At 37.2% G+C, this 16,207-nt stretch overlaps 1 protein-coding gene across 1 annotated transcript in view; it reads right to left on the bottom strand.

Annotated features, from left to right (window-relative positions):
* PIGX (phosphatidylinositol glycan anchor biosynthesis class X) overlaps window positions 1–16,207 on the bottom strand; it is an 81,905-nt gene that overhangs the window by 33,312 nt on the left and 32,386 nt on the right. The window contains exon 8 of the mRNA XM_042998339.1: window positions 14,952–15,008. Within this exon, the coding sequence (XP_042854273.1) occupies window positions 14,952–15,008 (57 nt within the window). The remainder of the gene's footprint in view (window positions 1–14,951; window positions 15,009–16,207) is intronic.

Here is a 16,207-nt window from a genome sequence, read left to right as displayed (position 1 = left end):
TGATCAGGTAAGGCCCCTTCAAAACAGTAATGTATGAAGGGAAGATTCAGGCAGAAGAAACAAAAATGTAAAAGTCCCAACGTGAAAATAAGGCTCTTAAAAACAATGCTACCCTGTCAGTCTTTGACATATTAAGATTTAAAAATTAATGAAGACTAAATTTTATAATTAATAAGAACTATTAAGAAGGCATAATAAAACAAATAAGAGAATTTGAATAAAGTTTTACATATATACTCTGAAAACAGAAAGTGTTTTTTTTTGTTAAAGCTTATTTACTTTGAAAGAGAGAGAGTGCCAGGGAGCAGGGGAGGGGCAGAGCGAGGGAGAGAGAATCCCAAGCAGGCTCCACACTGTCAGTGCAGAGCCTGATATGGGCTCAAACTCACAAACTGTGAGACCAACTGAGCCACTTAGGTACCCCAAACAGAAAATGTTTTTAAGTTTCACAGAACATTCACCAAATTGGATTATCCTTTAAATCATACACACATGCACAAAACTCTCAGTAAATCAAAAAAAAAAATTTTTTTTTATTTTAAAGTAGGCCTCACATCCAGCAGAGAGTCCAACATGGGGCTTGAACTCATGACCCTGAGATCAAGACCTGAGCTAAGATCAAGAGTTAGACACTTAACCGACTGAGCCACCCAGGTGCCCCAGTAAATCTTAAAAAATAATTTAAAAGACTATAAAAACAGAGTGAATAGAACTGTCCTAAATATCACTTGAGTCAAAGAGGAAATCAAACTAGAGCTACTATTTGGAAAGTAATGAATATAAGAACATGATTCGTGTAAATTTTAGAGTGCAGCCAAAGTAGTCCTCAAAAGCAAATTAAGAGCATCAATGCTTTCATTATTTAAAAAAAAAAAAAAAGAGGAACTAAGAACTTGAGTAGAAAAAGCTCAAAAAAAAAAAAAAGAAGAAAATCAAAATAAGGAGAAAAGTAGAAATCAGGAAATCAGAAAACCAAAAGAATTCACCTCAAAGTTGGTTATTAAAAACAACTAAGTAGACAAACATTTGGCAAATCAAATCAAGAAAAATAACAAAATCACTAATAAAAAGGTAGAAATACCAGATTTTAATTATAACATATTACATACATCCATATAATAACAAATTTGAAAATCTTAAAAATATAAAATGGGAAAATATAAATTATCAAAACTGACTCATGAAAAAGAAAGGATTCCTCAAGATTCTACAGAAGTAACTATGTAAGTTACCATTTGGCCTGTATACTATTAAACTAAATTTCTGGGATTCTTTTCTACTCTTTCAATAAATTCTGCACATTTGACTAATATGAGTGGGGTTTTGGTTCCTCATAACATGTCCCTTTGGATACCTTTGGCTATTAGCAAATTTATGATATGTACACTTATTTGTAGTTAAAAGAAGGAAAACCTTATCAACACCTAAAAAGTGTCATAAAAACATCTGCTAAAATTCAGAAGCCATTCCTATTGTTGTAAGGTAGGAACAGAATAAAATAACACTATCTCTCTAAAACCAACAGTTGCCATCATCCTTAATTGTAAAAATACCAGAGACATTCTAAGAATGACAATTATTACCTCTCTTCTTTAAAAAATTTTTAAAACATTTTTTTAAGTTTATTTATTTTGAGAGAGAGAGAGGGAGAGAGCACCAACAATGGAGGGGCAGAAAGAGAAAGAGGAAATAAGTTACACATTCAGCAATAGGAAAAGAACAAATACAGCACAGCTGTGCAATGGAATGTTTAGGCAAACATTAAAAAACGATCTTTTTTTTTTTTTTAAATGTTTATTCATCTTTGAGAGACAGAGCATGAGCGGGGAAGGGGCAGAGAGGGAGACACAGAATCCGAAGGAGGCTCCAGGCTCCGAGCTGTCAGCACAGAGCCCGACGCCAGGCTCCAACTCACCAACTGCGAAATCATGACCTGAGCTGAAGTCGGACACTCAACCGACTGAGCCACCCAGGCGCCCCACATTAAAAAATGATCTTAAGAACAAAGGGAAATGTTCAAGATTTAGCAAGATAACAAATTATAAAAACCAGGATTCCAATTTTATAAAAGTAACTGTTCTCACACACATATATACGTACGTGTATACATGTGTGTGTATACATATATATATATATATATAAAACTGTTCTCACACATATATAGGTACGTCTATACATGTGTGTATATATATATATATATGTGTATATGCGTGTATATATATTTGTGTGTGTATGTATACATATATATATAGTGGCAGGAAGCATAACAAAATATCAACAGTATTTTGATATCCATACATAATGGAATAAGGGGTTAAAAAAAAGCAACTTTATTCTTTTCAAGTATTTAATCAGGAAGGTGAAAAAAGTTCAGTAAGAATTTACAATTTACAATAGAGATACTTTATCAAACATTTAGTTCTATTTCCACTATTATATGTGCCAATGTAACTTTTCCTTCTTTAATAATTTACTCTTTAGAGCACCTGAAATTTTCTTTAAATGCTTTACCCACCTTTTGCTGCTCATATTTTTATTATATAATAATTTTGTTTTGTTCACAAGCCTATAAATTAAGAACAGAAATTAAAAATTTCAAAGCTGAGAATACACCTTAAAATCACCTTGTCCTAATGAAATAAAAGGCCAAAATGAAACCTTCTAGCTTTCCAGAACCTATTAAACATTCACATGAAAAAACATTACCAATAGCTTGATCAGAAAGATGTGAGGAAGAACTCAGTAGTGCAAGCTAAAAGTGCTCTGCATGCATATGTACATGTAGCACTTAAAAAAATTTTTTTGGGGGGCACCTGGGTGGCTCAGTCAGTTAGGCGTCCAACTTCGGCTCAGGTCATGATCTCACGGCTCATGAGTTCAAGGCCCGCCTCGGGCTCTGTGCTGACAGCTCGGAGCCTGGAGCCTGGAGCCTGCTTTGGATTCTGTGTCTCCCTCTCTCTCTCTGCCCCTCCCCCTCTTGTGCTCTGTCTCTCTCTGTCTCTCAAAGATGAATAAATGTAAAAAAAAAAAAAAAAAAAGAATTTTTAAGTTTATTTATTTTTGAGAGAGAGTGTGCGCACAAGCAGGGGAGGGGCAAAGAGAAGAAGAGACAGAATCCCATGAGGATGGGGGGCGTGAACTCATGAACTGTGAAATCATGACCTGAACTGAGATCAGGAGTCAGATGCTTAACTGACTGCGCTACCCAGGGGCTCCAGTACATGTATTACTTTTAACCAACACTAGTGAGTTCTTCCTTACACCTCCCTCTTTGATTAGCTTCAACTGGCAAAAATTGAGAAATAACTCTCATTTCTAGAAGAATAACTCAGGCTTTCCCCACACTGCAAATAAAGATTATGGATTAACATGTTAAGAAAATATATAAGAACAATAAGAATACCTAAACCAGAGTGGAGCTCAAGAAAAACCGCCAAAGAGAGCTACACACACAGGTGGAAATTTGAAGGATGAGGATGAAATCAGTAGAGGACAAAAGATGGGGATAAAAGGGCTTTTTGGTTGTTTGTTTGCTTTTCAGATGTGATGCTTACAATAAAACCATTACAATATTACACCCTGAATCTCTATAATCCATTTTCACAGCAACCTAAAACTCCTAAAATTTTTTCTATGCCCATATTTCACTTCAATAGCCAAGCTATTTTACATTGTTAAAACTCTTCCTTACCCCTATTGTGCACAGACACTAATTCCAGAAGGATAGTACAATTATTATTTTTTTTTAAGTTTTATATATTTAAGTAAACTCTACACGTAACATGGGCTCAAACTCATGACCCCAAGATCAAGCGTTGCATGCTCCTCCAACTGAGGCAGCCAGGCACCCCAATACAACAATTATTAAGAAGAATGTTTTTGATAAACATGCAATGGGAAAGTGCTTAAACAGAAAGTAAAAGATTATTATCTATTATGTATGAAAAGCTTCGACAATTCAATTAAGAAGTATAGATTGATATAGCCTTTTAGGATGGCAATTTGGCATCAATCGAAACTTAAAATGCACACTTAAAAATCTTATTTAAGGAAATATCTGTGTATACACACATGTGCACAAAGATACAGTAAGTTCACTAAGGCTCCAGTTTTACTTGCTCAAAATTGAGAATACAGACTGTCCCTGACTTCTCATGGTTCAACTTACAGTTTTTTGACTTTACGATGGTATGAAAGTGAAGTTTCTACATTCAGCAGGAACCATATTTTGAATTTTGCTCTTTTCCTGGGCTGGCAATATGCAGTACCACACTGTCTTATGACACTGGGCAGTAGCTGCAAGCAGCAGCTCCCAGTCAGCCATGTGATCAAGAGGATAAACAACTGAAACACTTAAAACCATTCTATTTTTCACTTTCAGTATACTATTCAATAAAGTGCATAAGATATTCAACACCTTAGTATAAAACAGGCATTGTGTTAGAGGGGTCTGCCCAACTGTAGGCTAACCTAAGTGTTCTGAGCTCATTTAAGGTAGGCTAGACTGAGCTATAATGCTTTGGCATACGATGTTTTCAACTTTCAGTGGGTTTATTGAGACAAAACCCCATTGTAAGTTGATGAAGATCTGCACAGCAGTCTTCTCTTACCCACGGTTTCTCTTTCCACAGTTTCAGTTGCCAGCAGTCTAACCGCAGTCCTGGATCCTACTACCGAGGTTTGGTCAGAAGGTCAGTAATAGCCTATCACTACATCACAGTGTCTACCTACACCATTCACCTCACTTCATCTCATCATATAGGCATTTTATCATCACATCATCACAAGAAATGTTAGTAGAGTCCAATGAGATATTTTGAGATACACCACATTCACATAACTTTTATTATAGCATATTGTAATAACTGTTCTACTGTATTATCAGTTATTGTTGTTAATCTCTTACTGTGCCTAAATGATAAACTAAACTTTACCACAGATATGTATACATGGGAAAAAACATAGTATATATAAGGTTCAGCCTATCCCTGGTTTCGGGAATCCACTGGAGGTCTTGGTACGTATCCTCCATGGATAAGGGGGGACCACTGTAACATAAATTACCATGAATAAAGTGCAACCATACAATAGACTACACCATGACTGTTAAAAAGATGAAGTACAGCTATGTGTATTGGGATGGAAAAGATAATATAATGACCAGATCTTTTATTTTAAAAAAATTGGTTAAACCCACAAACATAATGCTTATTCCTAACTTCATAAAGAAAACAAAATTGTTAGCAGGGGTACCTGTAGGGAATGGGACTAGAAAGTGAGGAAAGAGTAATGTTCATTTTTTTTTTATTGTAAATAATTGAGTTGTTTTTGAGAGAGAGAAAGAGAGAGAGAAGGAGGGAGAGAGGGAGGGAGGGAGGGAGGGTGGGAATGCGAGCGGGGGAGGGGCAGAGAGGGAGACACTGAATCTGAAGCAGGCTCTAGGCACTGCTCAAACTCATGGTCCGAGAGATCATGACCTGAGCCTGAGCCGAAGTCAGACGCTCAACCAACTGAGCCACCCAGGCACCCAGAGTTGCTGGAACCTTTTATAAAAAGCAAAAACCGCTTCTGGAATTTAAAAATAAGGGAAAAAGCACTAGTCTGTTATGATGGTTATCTGAGGCTAAAGTGATTTTGTCCTGTTTCTTAACAATCTTCACTACTCTCCAAATTTTCTATGAGAAATATGCATACTTTTTAAAATCTGAAAAACATGTACTTAGAAAACCTATATTTTATATCTGTGGCAAAACTTTTCCCAAAAAATAATTTTAACAGTTATGGTTTCAGAAACTTGGTCCTGAGATTCCAACCTCTTCCAGAAAGCATTCTTAAACTTAAGTTTGGGAGCTTGTTACAGAAGAAATTAAATGTAAAGCCTATTTTACAATGGAATATTAACTAACCTCTATAAAGAACTACTACATTCACAAAGTACTTTACCTGCATTATCTCATTTACTTTAAATAGTCCCATGAAATTTGTATTATATGATTATTACTATCAATCCCCATTTTATAGATGAAGAAAACCAAATCTTGAAAAGAGAACATGTGTTACCCAGAGTCAACTAGAAGAGCCAAGATTCAAACCCAGGTCTCCAGCATCTAACCGTCTGAGATACATGAAATGGTAAGTGCTAATGTACCTCAGAGATAATAATAGGCTAGTACTCTGAAATCCTGCAGGAATGTTCGGAATGACTATTCTTAAATAGGTTAGTGATCCTAAAATGAAGAAGCAGTGAAAATTCTGATCACAGAAGAAAACAATCAGTACTTCTTCAAAGCCAAGGGGGCTATTTTTCCTTCTTTCAGTTTCTACCAAGGTACCAGAAGGATACAAGGGACAACCGAGGTTTGTCAGCAACTTAACCAGCCCTCTGACTAGCCTCGAATTAGCTCTCTAACTGGGAGGGCTTTTGAAAACAAACATCAGAATCCCAAAGGCTTAAAGCCTTCAACAAGGTCCAGTTTCAAGTTTTAATCAAAAGAAACATACTTGAATATTAGAATTATCAATATTGACAGAACAAACATAAGAATTTAAAAGTACCTACTTATTTTTGTCTATATGAACAAGTTCTCTTTAAAAAAAAAATAACTGAAAGTTTATCCTTAGTTACCTGAACAAGTTCTAAGTTTTTTCTTTAAAAAAGTATAATAAAAAAGAAATATACACCACTGTTAATCACGTCTACTTGGAAACCTGCCTATCATAAAGATCAGAGAACCATAGGAACCCCAATTCATTTGTTTAGTAGATACACCTCAAGTACAAACTTACCATTACTTTACAATTTTAGGTTTGCAAGGTTAGTAATGAACATCACAAAGTCGAGAAGAGTAACTCTCCTTTTGAATAATGGTAAACCAGGAATCAAGGCCCTAAGGGAAGAGGAATAAGGAACTCTTCCTTGGTAAAAATTATCTGCTTATAGGGGCACCTGGATGGTTCAATCAGTTGAGCGTTGGACTTTGGCTCAGGTCACGATCTCACAGATCTCACAGTTCGTGAGTTTGAGCCCCATAGCAGGCTCTGTGCTGACAGCTCAAAACCTGGAGCTTGCTTCTGATTCTGTGTCTCCCTCTCTCTCTGCCCACCCCCCGCTCAAAATAAATAAATATAAAAAAAAACAACAACAACAACTATCTGCTTATAGAAACTGGCAGAAAAGCTGGCATTATACACCAAATTATATACTCTATCATTTTTATACCTGCAACAAGACCTCTCAATTAAGTTAAGGACAACTGACATCAAATGATGACAGTATTAAGGCTCAGTACTGACACTTAGGTAAAAATGGAGTATTTAATGAAAACAAAATTCACTGAATTTACATCAACCACTTTCAACAAAACCTGGAAGTAGGCTTAATACCTACATATATTACAGTTCAAAAACATTTTAAGGTTCATTTTCCCTAATGTACATCAGTGTTCTTGTATAATTAATAGCTAGAAAGATTTAAAAGCCAAGGGCGAAAGAATTGCCTCAAATCAATACCCTTAATAGCTTAATAGGAGAACATGAACAAAGCTTTCCACTTATAAGTGTGTATATAATATGTGTATGCGTGTGTATATACATATACACACATAAAAAACATTTAGAAGTTAGTATAAGTGTGTTTTACAAATGCCACAGAGTTTCTGGCAGAGTTGACAAGTTGTAACCTGCTTTAAAAATTACTGTTCACTGCCTTCAACCCAATCTAATTTTATTTAATGTTATTTTTTTGGATAACTCTACAAAACTAAAACCCCCCCAAGCAAATTCTTGTACATTTCAATATCCTGCCTACTTATAAGAGCGGAAGAGTCTAACAGAGCAGGGGAAAAAACGTGACGTGCACAACCTTGATCCAAAACACAGTTCGTCGGAGTCTAATTTTAGGCCTAACCATTTTGATTGTCTTTTACAGAGGTTAAAAAGAAAAAAACAACTATAGATCACTTTTAAAGGAGAAATGAAATAACTATCAATGGAAGTTGTACATGATTTATCAAAGAGGAAACAAATCACGCTCACAACTGCCTAGAGTATTCCAATTAAAATGAAGATACAAGGAGGATACAGCCCCACACCAACCGACAACAGAAATTACTTTTCATACTTTAATTCTGGGATGACTTTAAAGAAATACTCAAAAGGCTGAGTCCACCGAGGATGTTGCAGCAATGTCGTATGTGTCTTGATTTAAAGAAAGCCAAACATGGTGAAAAGCCAACCTTCACCTAAATTACCTAAAGAAGCAAATATTCACCTCCTGGCTGAAGATCAAACAAGAATCACGAGAAGACCCAAAAGTTCGGTTGTTAGGTGAGGCCCTCATACTCTCGGAAAACTATGTTTCTACCAATAGAAATATGGAAGAGATTTCACATTGTAGTTTAGAAAAGAGTAAAGGGACTAGAGACCATATATGCCTAAGCAATGAAACTATGATGACCAGAGAGGTAGCAAGGAGGAGCTGGGACTCAGGAAAAATCATCGAGGACTAAAACCTGAGTCGTTAGGTCGAACACTAAAGTAAACTGAGAACAGGAGGAAGCTGAAAGGCTAGGGAAGGGAGACCGAGAGTGGGCAGAGCCTGTGGCGCGACACGGCCCTGGGCAGGGTTGGGTCCAGGAAGAGTCAGACTTCGCCAGCCCAGCAAGCTTCCCATTTCGGGCTGAAGCCGAAGAAAACAGCCCTAGGGAGCAGACAATGAGCCACCGCCCCGGGAGCCACGGCTCCAGGCACGCAGGTGGCGGCTGCCCCAGCGCTGCTCCGAGCAGGTAGGCTGCCGCGGGCCGCTGGCGCCGGCCAGGCCGCGGAGAAAGAAGGAGGAAGAGAGCGACGGCCCGCGTCTCGGCCCGCCTGCACACTTACCCCAGGCGAGGGAAGGTCCCCGCCCCAGCAAGGCGCCTCGGTCCGAGCTCCCGGCGGGCTCTGGAACCGCCCCGGGCAAGCGCAAGGCGCAGGGCAGGCGGGGAGGGAGGGGGAAGCGGGGCGGGAAGACGAGCCGCGCTGGAGCGCAGCCGCTGCTACCGCAAGGCCGAGCGGCAGCCGAGCCCCGCGGGCGCCGGGAGGGGAGGGCAGGGAGCCTTCGGCAATGGCGACGGCCCGGGCCAGAGGGGAAGCGGAACAACCGCCGCCGCTGCGCGTGGCCACAACCCTGGGGGAGGGCGACGGCGGGGAGCGGGTAGGGGCGGGGCCAGAACTCCGCCCCCTCGCCGGCCCAAGCACCGAGCTCCACGGGGTGGAGACCGGCACCACCTCCCGCTGGGCGGGCTCGCCCGGGGCTGCTGGGACTCGTAGTTTGGAGACGTGCAGTCTGCTTTTCTCGCCTTTCTCTTTCTTTTTTTGGGGACGGGGTTTAGGGAATATTCTTTAAACTGAGAAGGAGAGCCAGTTCCTCGTTTAACTTAGCATGGTCACCAGTCAGGTCTGTGCCAACCAAAGATGCTGACTGACACTGCTGTTACATAAACCTGCTCCAGAACATTTGTTTCTGGGAACTCATCCATTACCCATTTGCATTTTACTTACAAACTCTTACTATGTCTTGCTGCTAAAATAAGTCCCATCTCCTTGAAATCAAGGCCTTCATGTTTTATCCACAGTGGAGCTCATCATTGTATTCAGTAACTCTACAAACATTTGAGCATCTAAAATGTATCAGGGATACAAGGGTGAACATGAGTCACTTTGCCTTTGTGCAGCTTACAAATATGCAAGCACAATTATTAAACTAGTGATATCTGGTATGAGGAGACAACTGGGGAGATTACTTTGGATCTGGTGGCCAGAGAAAGCATCTTTAAGGAGGGGGCATTTAAGCTGAGAACAGGAGAGAGCTATGAAAAGCCCCTAGGAGAAAGCATTATTGGCAGGAGGGAGAAAAGGACTTGCTATGGTCAGTTATGAAGACCTGTGTAGCTTGAGCTTAGAGCAAGAAGAGTAATGTACTGTGATAAAACAGTAGAGTAGACAAGATTCAGGTCAAGAAGAATCTTGAATGCCATGCTAAAGAATTTGGATTTATTCCAAGAAGCTACTAAAGAGTTTTAAGCAGGGAAGTCATTTTATCTGGCTTACATTTTCAGATTACTAGATTGCTATGCGGTGAATGGAGTATATAGATGCAAGAATAGAAGGAAATAAACTAGAAAGGCTGTAATCATGACTGATACTAAGAAAGCAGAACTGGAAAAAGGTAGCTAGACTGTGTTTATCTATACATGTAGAATACAAACTGATATAGAGAGAAAGGAATCAAAGACCAATATGGCACACTATTATTAGATAACCTGAAAAACAGCCCCATTATTAAACACACCAAAATGCTGGATAAAATAGAACATCCTTTCGAAGGCATAACTAAGCTTTCAAGAAAGGAGGAGGAATACCTCTGACAGTCTTCCAAACCCCACACTCAACCCAAAGAGACAGCAAAAAACCTGAGTAGTAAGCAGGACAGTGAAGCTATGGTTGTGTTGAGGGTATATACTTATCTCAGAAAATGGTTTTTTGTTTGTTTGTTTCTGGGTTGTTTTTGTTTTTTGTTTGTTTGTTTTGGTTTTTTTACTGGCTGGACAGAAGAGCAAAGACAAGGCCTTGGGCTGTACAAAGAGCTGGGACATTGATCCTGTATAGGACTGGGAAACTCAAAGGGCTATGCCCTCCAAGAACAGACTGAGGATAAAAAATATCCCCTGCACCAGCCCTGGGAGACAAGCAGACATTAGTATGTTTGTCTGGACTTGGTATGGAGGGGGAAACAATTTCTCTTTAGAATTCAAAACCAGAAACTTTCCCTCACATGTGTTTGAAAGTTCAAACTGACATTACCGATACTGTCCAGGAAACCTCAGGACAAGAAAGTGGTCCCAGGCTGGTAGTGCTTGGAGGCCTGGAAGAAACAAATACAAATCCTCACCACACAGGTTCACTCTTAACCCAGGACTCAAAGGATTCCCAAAGATAAACAGGATTTCAAAAGCTAAATATGAGCACCCAAAATATAACTACAATATACCTCAGAAAATAAGGCACCATAAGTGAATCAGCAGAAACTGTGAACAAAATAATGAAGTCTGAACTTTAGAGAGTCGAATTATTGGTTACAGAATAGACAATGAGTTTATTAAACTGATTAAACAAAATAATACAGGAGCAAGAAACAAGATACTATTTATTTAATGTTTATTTTTCAGAGAGAGCATGCAAGATGGGGAGGGGAACAGAGGATTCAATGTGGGCTCTACGCTGACAGCAGCAAGCCTGATGCTGAGCTTGAACTCACGGACCATGAGATCATGATCTGAGCTGAAGTCAGACACTCAAATGACTGAGCTACTCAGGTGCCCCGAAACAAGATAGTATTTTTTTTAAAAGTGACCAGGCAATTTTGAGAAGTAACCAAGTAGAACTTCTAAAAATAAAGAATTTAATAATTGAAATCAAAGCCAATGTTTTGGTTAAATACCAGATTATATATTGAAGAGAGAATTACTAAACTGGACCATAGATCTAAAGAAATTATAGAGAATAGCCCAGAGACAAGGGAAATATGAAAGAAAGATCAAGAGACATGGGGATGGATTGTGAAGGTCTATCATATGCTTAGCAAGAACTCTGAGAGAAGACAAAAGAGGCAGTATATAATGAGATAATGGCCAAGAATCTTCCTGAACTGAATAAAGACAAGATCCTTTAGATTCAGGAAGCAAAGTGAAGCCCAACCAGGGTAAAGAAAAGACATCTTTTCAAACATGTCAATATGAAACTGGAGAATACCAAAAATAAAGCAACTAGAAAGAAAAGACCTACCCTACAAAGAAATAACTATTGAATTTCTGAAGATTTCTCAACTGCAACAATGCGTACCAGTTGACAATGGAAAAATATTTACCAAGATGACCAAAATATTACACAAAGATAAAATAACCAACCTTAGAAGTGTATGTGTAGCAAAATTATTGGTCATATGAGGGTAAAATACAGATATCATCAAACAAAAATGTTGCTGGTATTGTAATAGCATTGTATTGCGACAATGGTACCTATACTTGTGAGCATAGCATAAAATATAGACTTGTGGAATAGCTGTGTTGTATACCTGAAACTAACTGTAACATTGTGTGTGAACTATACTTGAACTAAAAAAAAAAAAAAAAAAAAAAAAAAAAGATGTTGTCAACAACAGGGACCTACTAAAGGAACTCATTAAAAAGATACACTTCAGGAGGAAACGGATTCTAGAAGTAAGGTCTAAGATGCAAATCAGATAGATAGCTAAACCTACTCATCCTATCACTGGTTAGGATGATCCTGAAGAACATACTTAATCCACATTATTTCATTCTCTCAACTCTACATTCAACAACCTGCCAAACAAATATTTTGTAAGTTTGGAGGATAATGCAGATAGGTGTTGGTCACCTCTAATTTATCTCATCTTACCAATAAGCACTAATTATGAAAATATAGGTGAGTAGCTTGAAATAGAATATCTTACTAGAATAGTCCTTAAACTCATTATATTCTGAAATCATTAAGAGCTGCCATAGATCTTTCCAGTTCCCAAGTCATATATTATACCATCTTCCCTGAGATCTAGTTAAATAATGTAAATTCTTGGTAGAGTGGCTTAGATACACACACACACACACACACACACACACACACACACACACACACACACTCAAATAATCTCTGCCCCATCACCACCCTTAGTTGAGGTAACCCACGTCTCTGTTACGTTCATCCAAAAGAACATATTACTTTAAGAAAACTAAACCATAAAAGTGGAGCAGATACTGGAACAGAATGACCAATAGGACAGTACCTATTTTCTTAGCTTTAAACAAAAAAGACCATACACTGAATTACAAAACTGATTACAAAAGTAAAGTGCTTAGGGGCTCCTGGGTGGCTCTGATGGTTAAGCTTCTGACTCTTGATTTCAGCTCAGGTTATGATCTTGCAGGTCGTGAGATTGAGCCCCCTGTTGGACTCTGCACTGACAGCACACAGCCTGCTTGCAATTCTCTCTCTCCCTCTCTCTGCTCCTCTTATACTCTCACTCACTCTCTCAAAAATAAAAACAAACAAACAAACAAATAAATAAAATAAAGTGCTTAGGGGTACCTAGCTGGCTCAGTAGACAGAGCATGTGACTCTCAACCTCAGTTCAAGCCCCACCTTGGGAATAGAGCTTAATTTAAAAAAATTTTTTTAATTACAAAAAATAAAGTGCTTACTCATTTTTTAAGCATCCAAAGAAGATAATATAAAGAGTTCAAAACCAGAAATGTTCCACTGTATCAAAAGTAATGTCATTAGCAACCACTTATTAGGCAAGAAGAGTCATATGAAAGTACTCTTCACTTCCTTTCACATTTTTATTACACTTCTGAATACCTGTATAAATACGTAAGTGGCTGAAACATGTTCCAAACCACCATCTCAAATATTAACTTGAAAACTTGTTTAAATACTGATGAAACTTGGTGCTAATATGCAAAAGAAAATAAAGATATATGTACACTCTGCCCTCTACTCCACATATACTCTTAAGAGGTACCAAGTTCCCCTCTCCATATTTCAAAATGTTGTCTGTTGATGTTACTGAATTTTGACTGACATATAATTTTACTTCAATGCCACTATATAAATCCCAGTATGAAAGAAATGCTTGTAAAAAGCATGGAGTTCTTTCTTATAAGAAAACATTAAACAAGTATAAAATTAGACCGGGTTGAAATTTTATCGATCTCTAATATTTCTGTTTTATGGCACTTGGTTGCTTTTTTCAATATTTAAGTTCTTAAACACACCTTTAAAAAGAACTATTTTGACTGGTCAAGTCATACATGTCAAAATACAAACGATTTATTCCTATAAAAACACCAGAATGTTTTAGGAAATTAAGCAGTGATATATATAAATGTTTATCATTCCATTACTCTATATAAAACAAACATTGCCAACATACCCTGGTTTATTGGCTTCTGTTTCGGAATATGCTTGTCCTAAATGCACTGCCCTAAATAAACAGAAGAACATGCTTGCCTTTTTATTTTTTAACTAGCTTATGGCACTTACTTTATTTTCTACTTTTTTTCCCAAGCAAAACAGTACATCAAGAGCTTTTGTTTAAAAAAAATCACTGAAGATGCAAAAAAGATTTTTTGTACAGGTACAACTTAATAAAATATACTCTTTAAAATGACAATCTGAATTGTCTTCTTGACAAATTCAGTACTAAATCAAAACTAAATCTTAGTACGTAGTTTCATTAAGCCCTTTGTAAATTCATATACTCAGAAGAGTATAATAAAATATAAAAGAAGTGTGGAATTGCTTTAAGGAATAATCAATTTTGATATTAATAATTTCTTAGCTCTCCTACTTTATTTTCTTTAAACTCTGGATAAGTAACTTTAATATTCTCATAAAATTTACGTTTAAATAAACTGATTCATCCAAAATATTTTATTCTTATTTATAATGATTTTCTCAATTTTTAGCTGAAATTTAAATGTTTCTATTCACAATGAGAATTTGTCTCTAATACATAAAGTACCCATTTTTGTAAAAGAAATGAAGATAAAATCACTTCTCACAAAATAAATATTAATTTAACGAAACTAAGTTTCCTCTATTGGCACTAGTTTGAAGATTACCAAAGGTCTATACAACAGAGCACTAAATTTTGGAATTAGTTGAAAATGATCCAAAATTTCCTCTAGTAGACATAATTTTAGTCATAAATGAAGACAAAAATAGTGACATAATTCTAGAAGAACACTTCTAGTCACAAGTAAATAGGTCTTATTTAGGTTTATGGAAAGCACTTAACTCAGTAAAACTTATAGGGAGAAATGGCCATATTTGAAAACAGCCACAAGGATCAAAGTAGAACACAGGATGGTAATGAGCAGAGTGACAGAACATACTAAAGAGGTATGTATAGTCAGTCCCACTGGAACCTGTAGAGTCACATTCTTATATACCTATAGAGAAAGAGAGAGAGAGAGAAAGAAAGAGAGAGAAGTTAGAGATATTTAAAATGCACACCTTAAGGTGAAACCACAATTTCTTTAATTTTTTAATTTAATTTGTTTCTTTTAAATATCTTCCAGCCAGTGCTACACTACATGTAACATTACTATTTGAGTGATTCTTTTGTATTCAACATTTTATTTAATATAACAGAATCAGACTCGATCCCCACAATAATCCTTAAATTCTCCTTAGTTTTGACTTTTTCTGCTTTCTGCAGATGCTATCTCCCATCATCACCTCTGTAATCAATATAAACATTTACTTCCTCTTACTCTGTTTCCTATTAGAATACAGAATTCTCTCACAGTTAAAGCTCTAAAGAAAAAACATTAAAACAATAAAGCTAAGGGGCGCCTGGGTGGCTCAGTCGGTTAAGCGTCCGACTTCGGCTCCGGTCACGATCTCGCGGTCCGCGGGTTCGAGCCCCGCGTCGGGCTCTGGGCTGATGGCTCAGAGCCTGGAGCCTGCTTCCGATTCTGTGTTTCCCTCTCTCTCTGCCCCTCCCCCTTTCATGCTGTGTCTCTCTCTGTCTGAAAAATAAATAAACGTTAAAAAAAAAATAAAATAAAGCTAAGTATGCATTTACTCCTGTTTTTTTATTTCTTCCACCAAAATAGCTTTTAAAAGTCTGTTATTCACAAATTACACAATTGAATGGGTCTTTTATTGGTACAACATCAAATCTGTTGTCCTACTAACCTGTAATACAAAAGTTCTATGTTCAACTTAGTTTCTATTTTCTATTTGGTTTTGAAGATAAAGAGGTTCAATTAGAAACTCTAGTAAATTTTATAGGTTAAAATAGTTTTTAAAAATATTAAAATTTAGGTACCTTGGGAATACTTTTATTTTTGGTTTCTTTTTATAAATATCTGGATTACAACTTCACATTAAAAAAAAGTTACCAACATAATCTGTAACAAAGCCACCCTACCAAAAAAATGGTGTCTTAAACCAACAAGCCTTAGTGTATAGATCACCACTGTAGTAATGGTCACCTATTTTTCTGGTATATATAAACAAGCAATACTAACACACACACATGCACACACACAAACACACACACACACACACACATTCAAAGGGCTTAATTATGACCTCTTATTTCAAGTTACATGGTCTAAAAGAACTGAATTCAAAATGTTTT

Source organism: Panthera tigris, chromosome C2 (genome assembly GCF_018350195.1).
Source record: "Panthera tigris isolate Pti1 chromosome C2, P.tigris_Pti1_mat1.1, whole genome shotgun sequence".
Lineage (NCBI taxonomy): Eukaryota > Metazoa > Chordata > Mammalia > Carnivora > Felidae > Panthera > Panthera tigris.
This window is presented reverse-complemented; position numbering and strand designations above follow the sequence as displayed.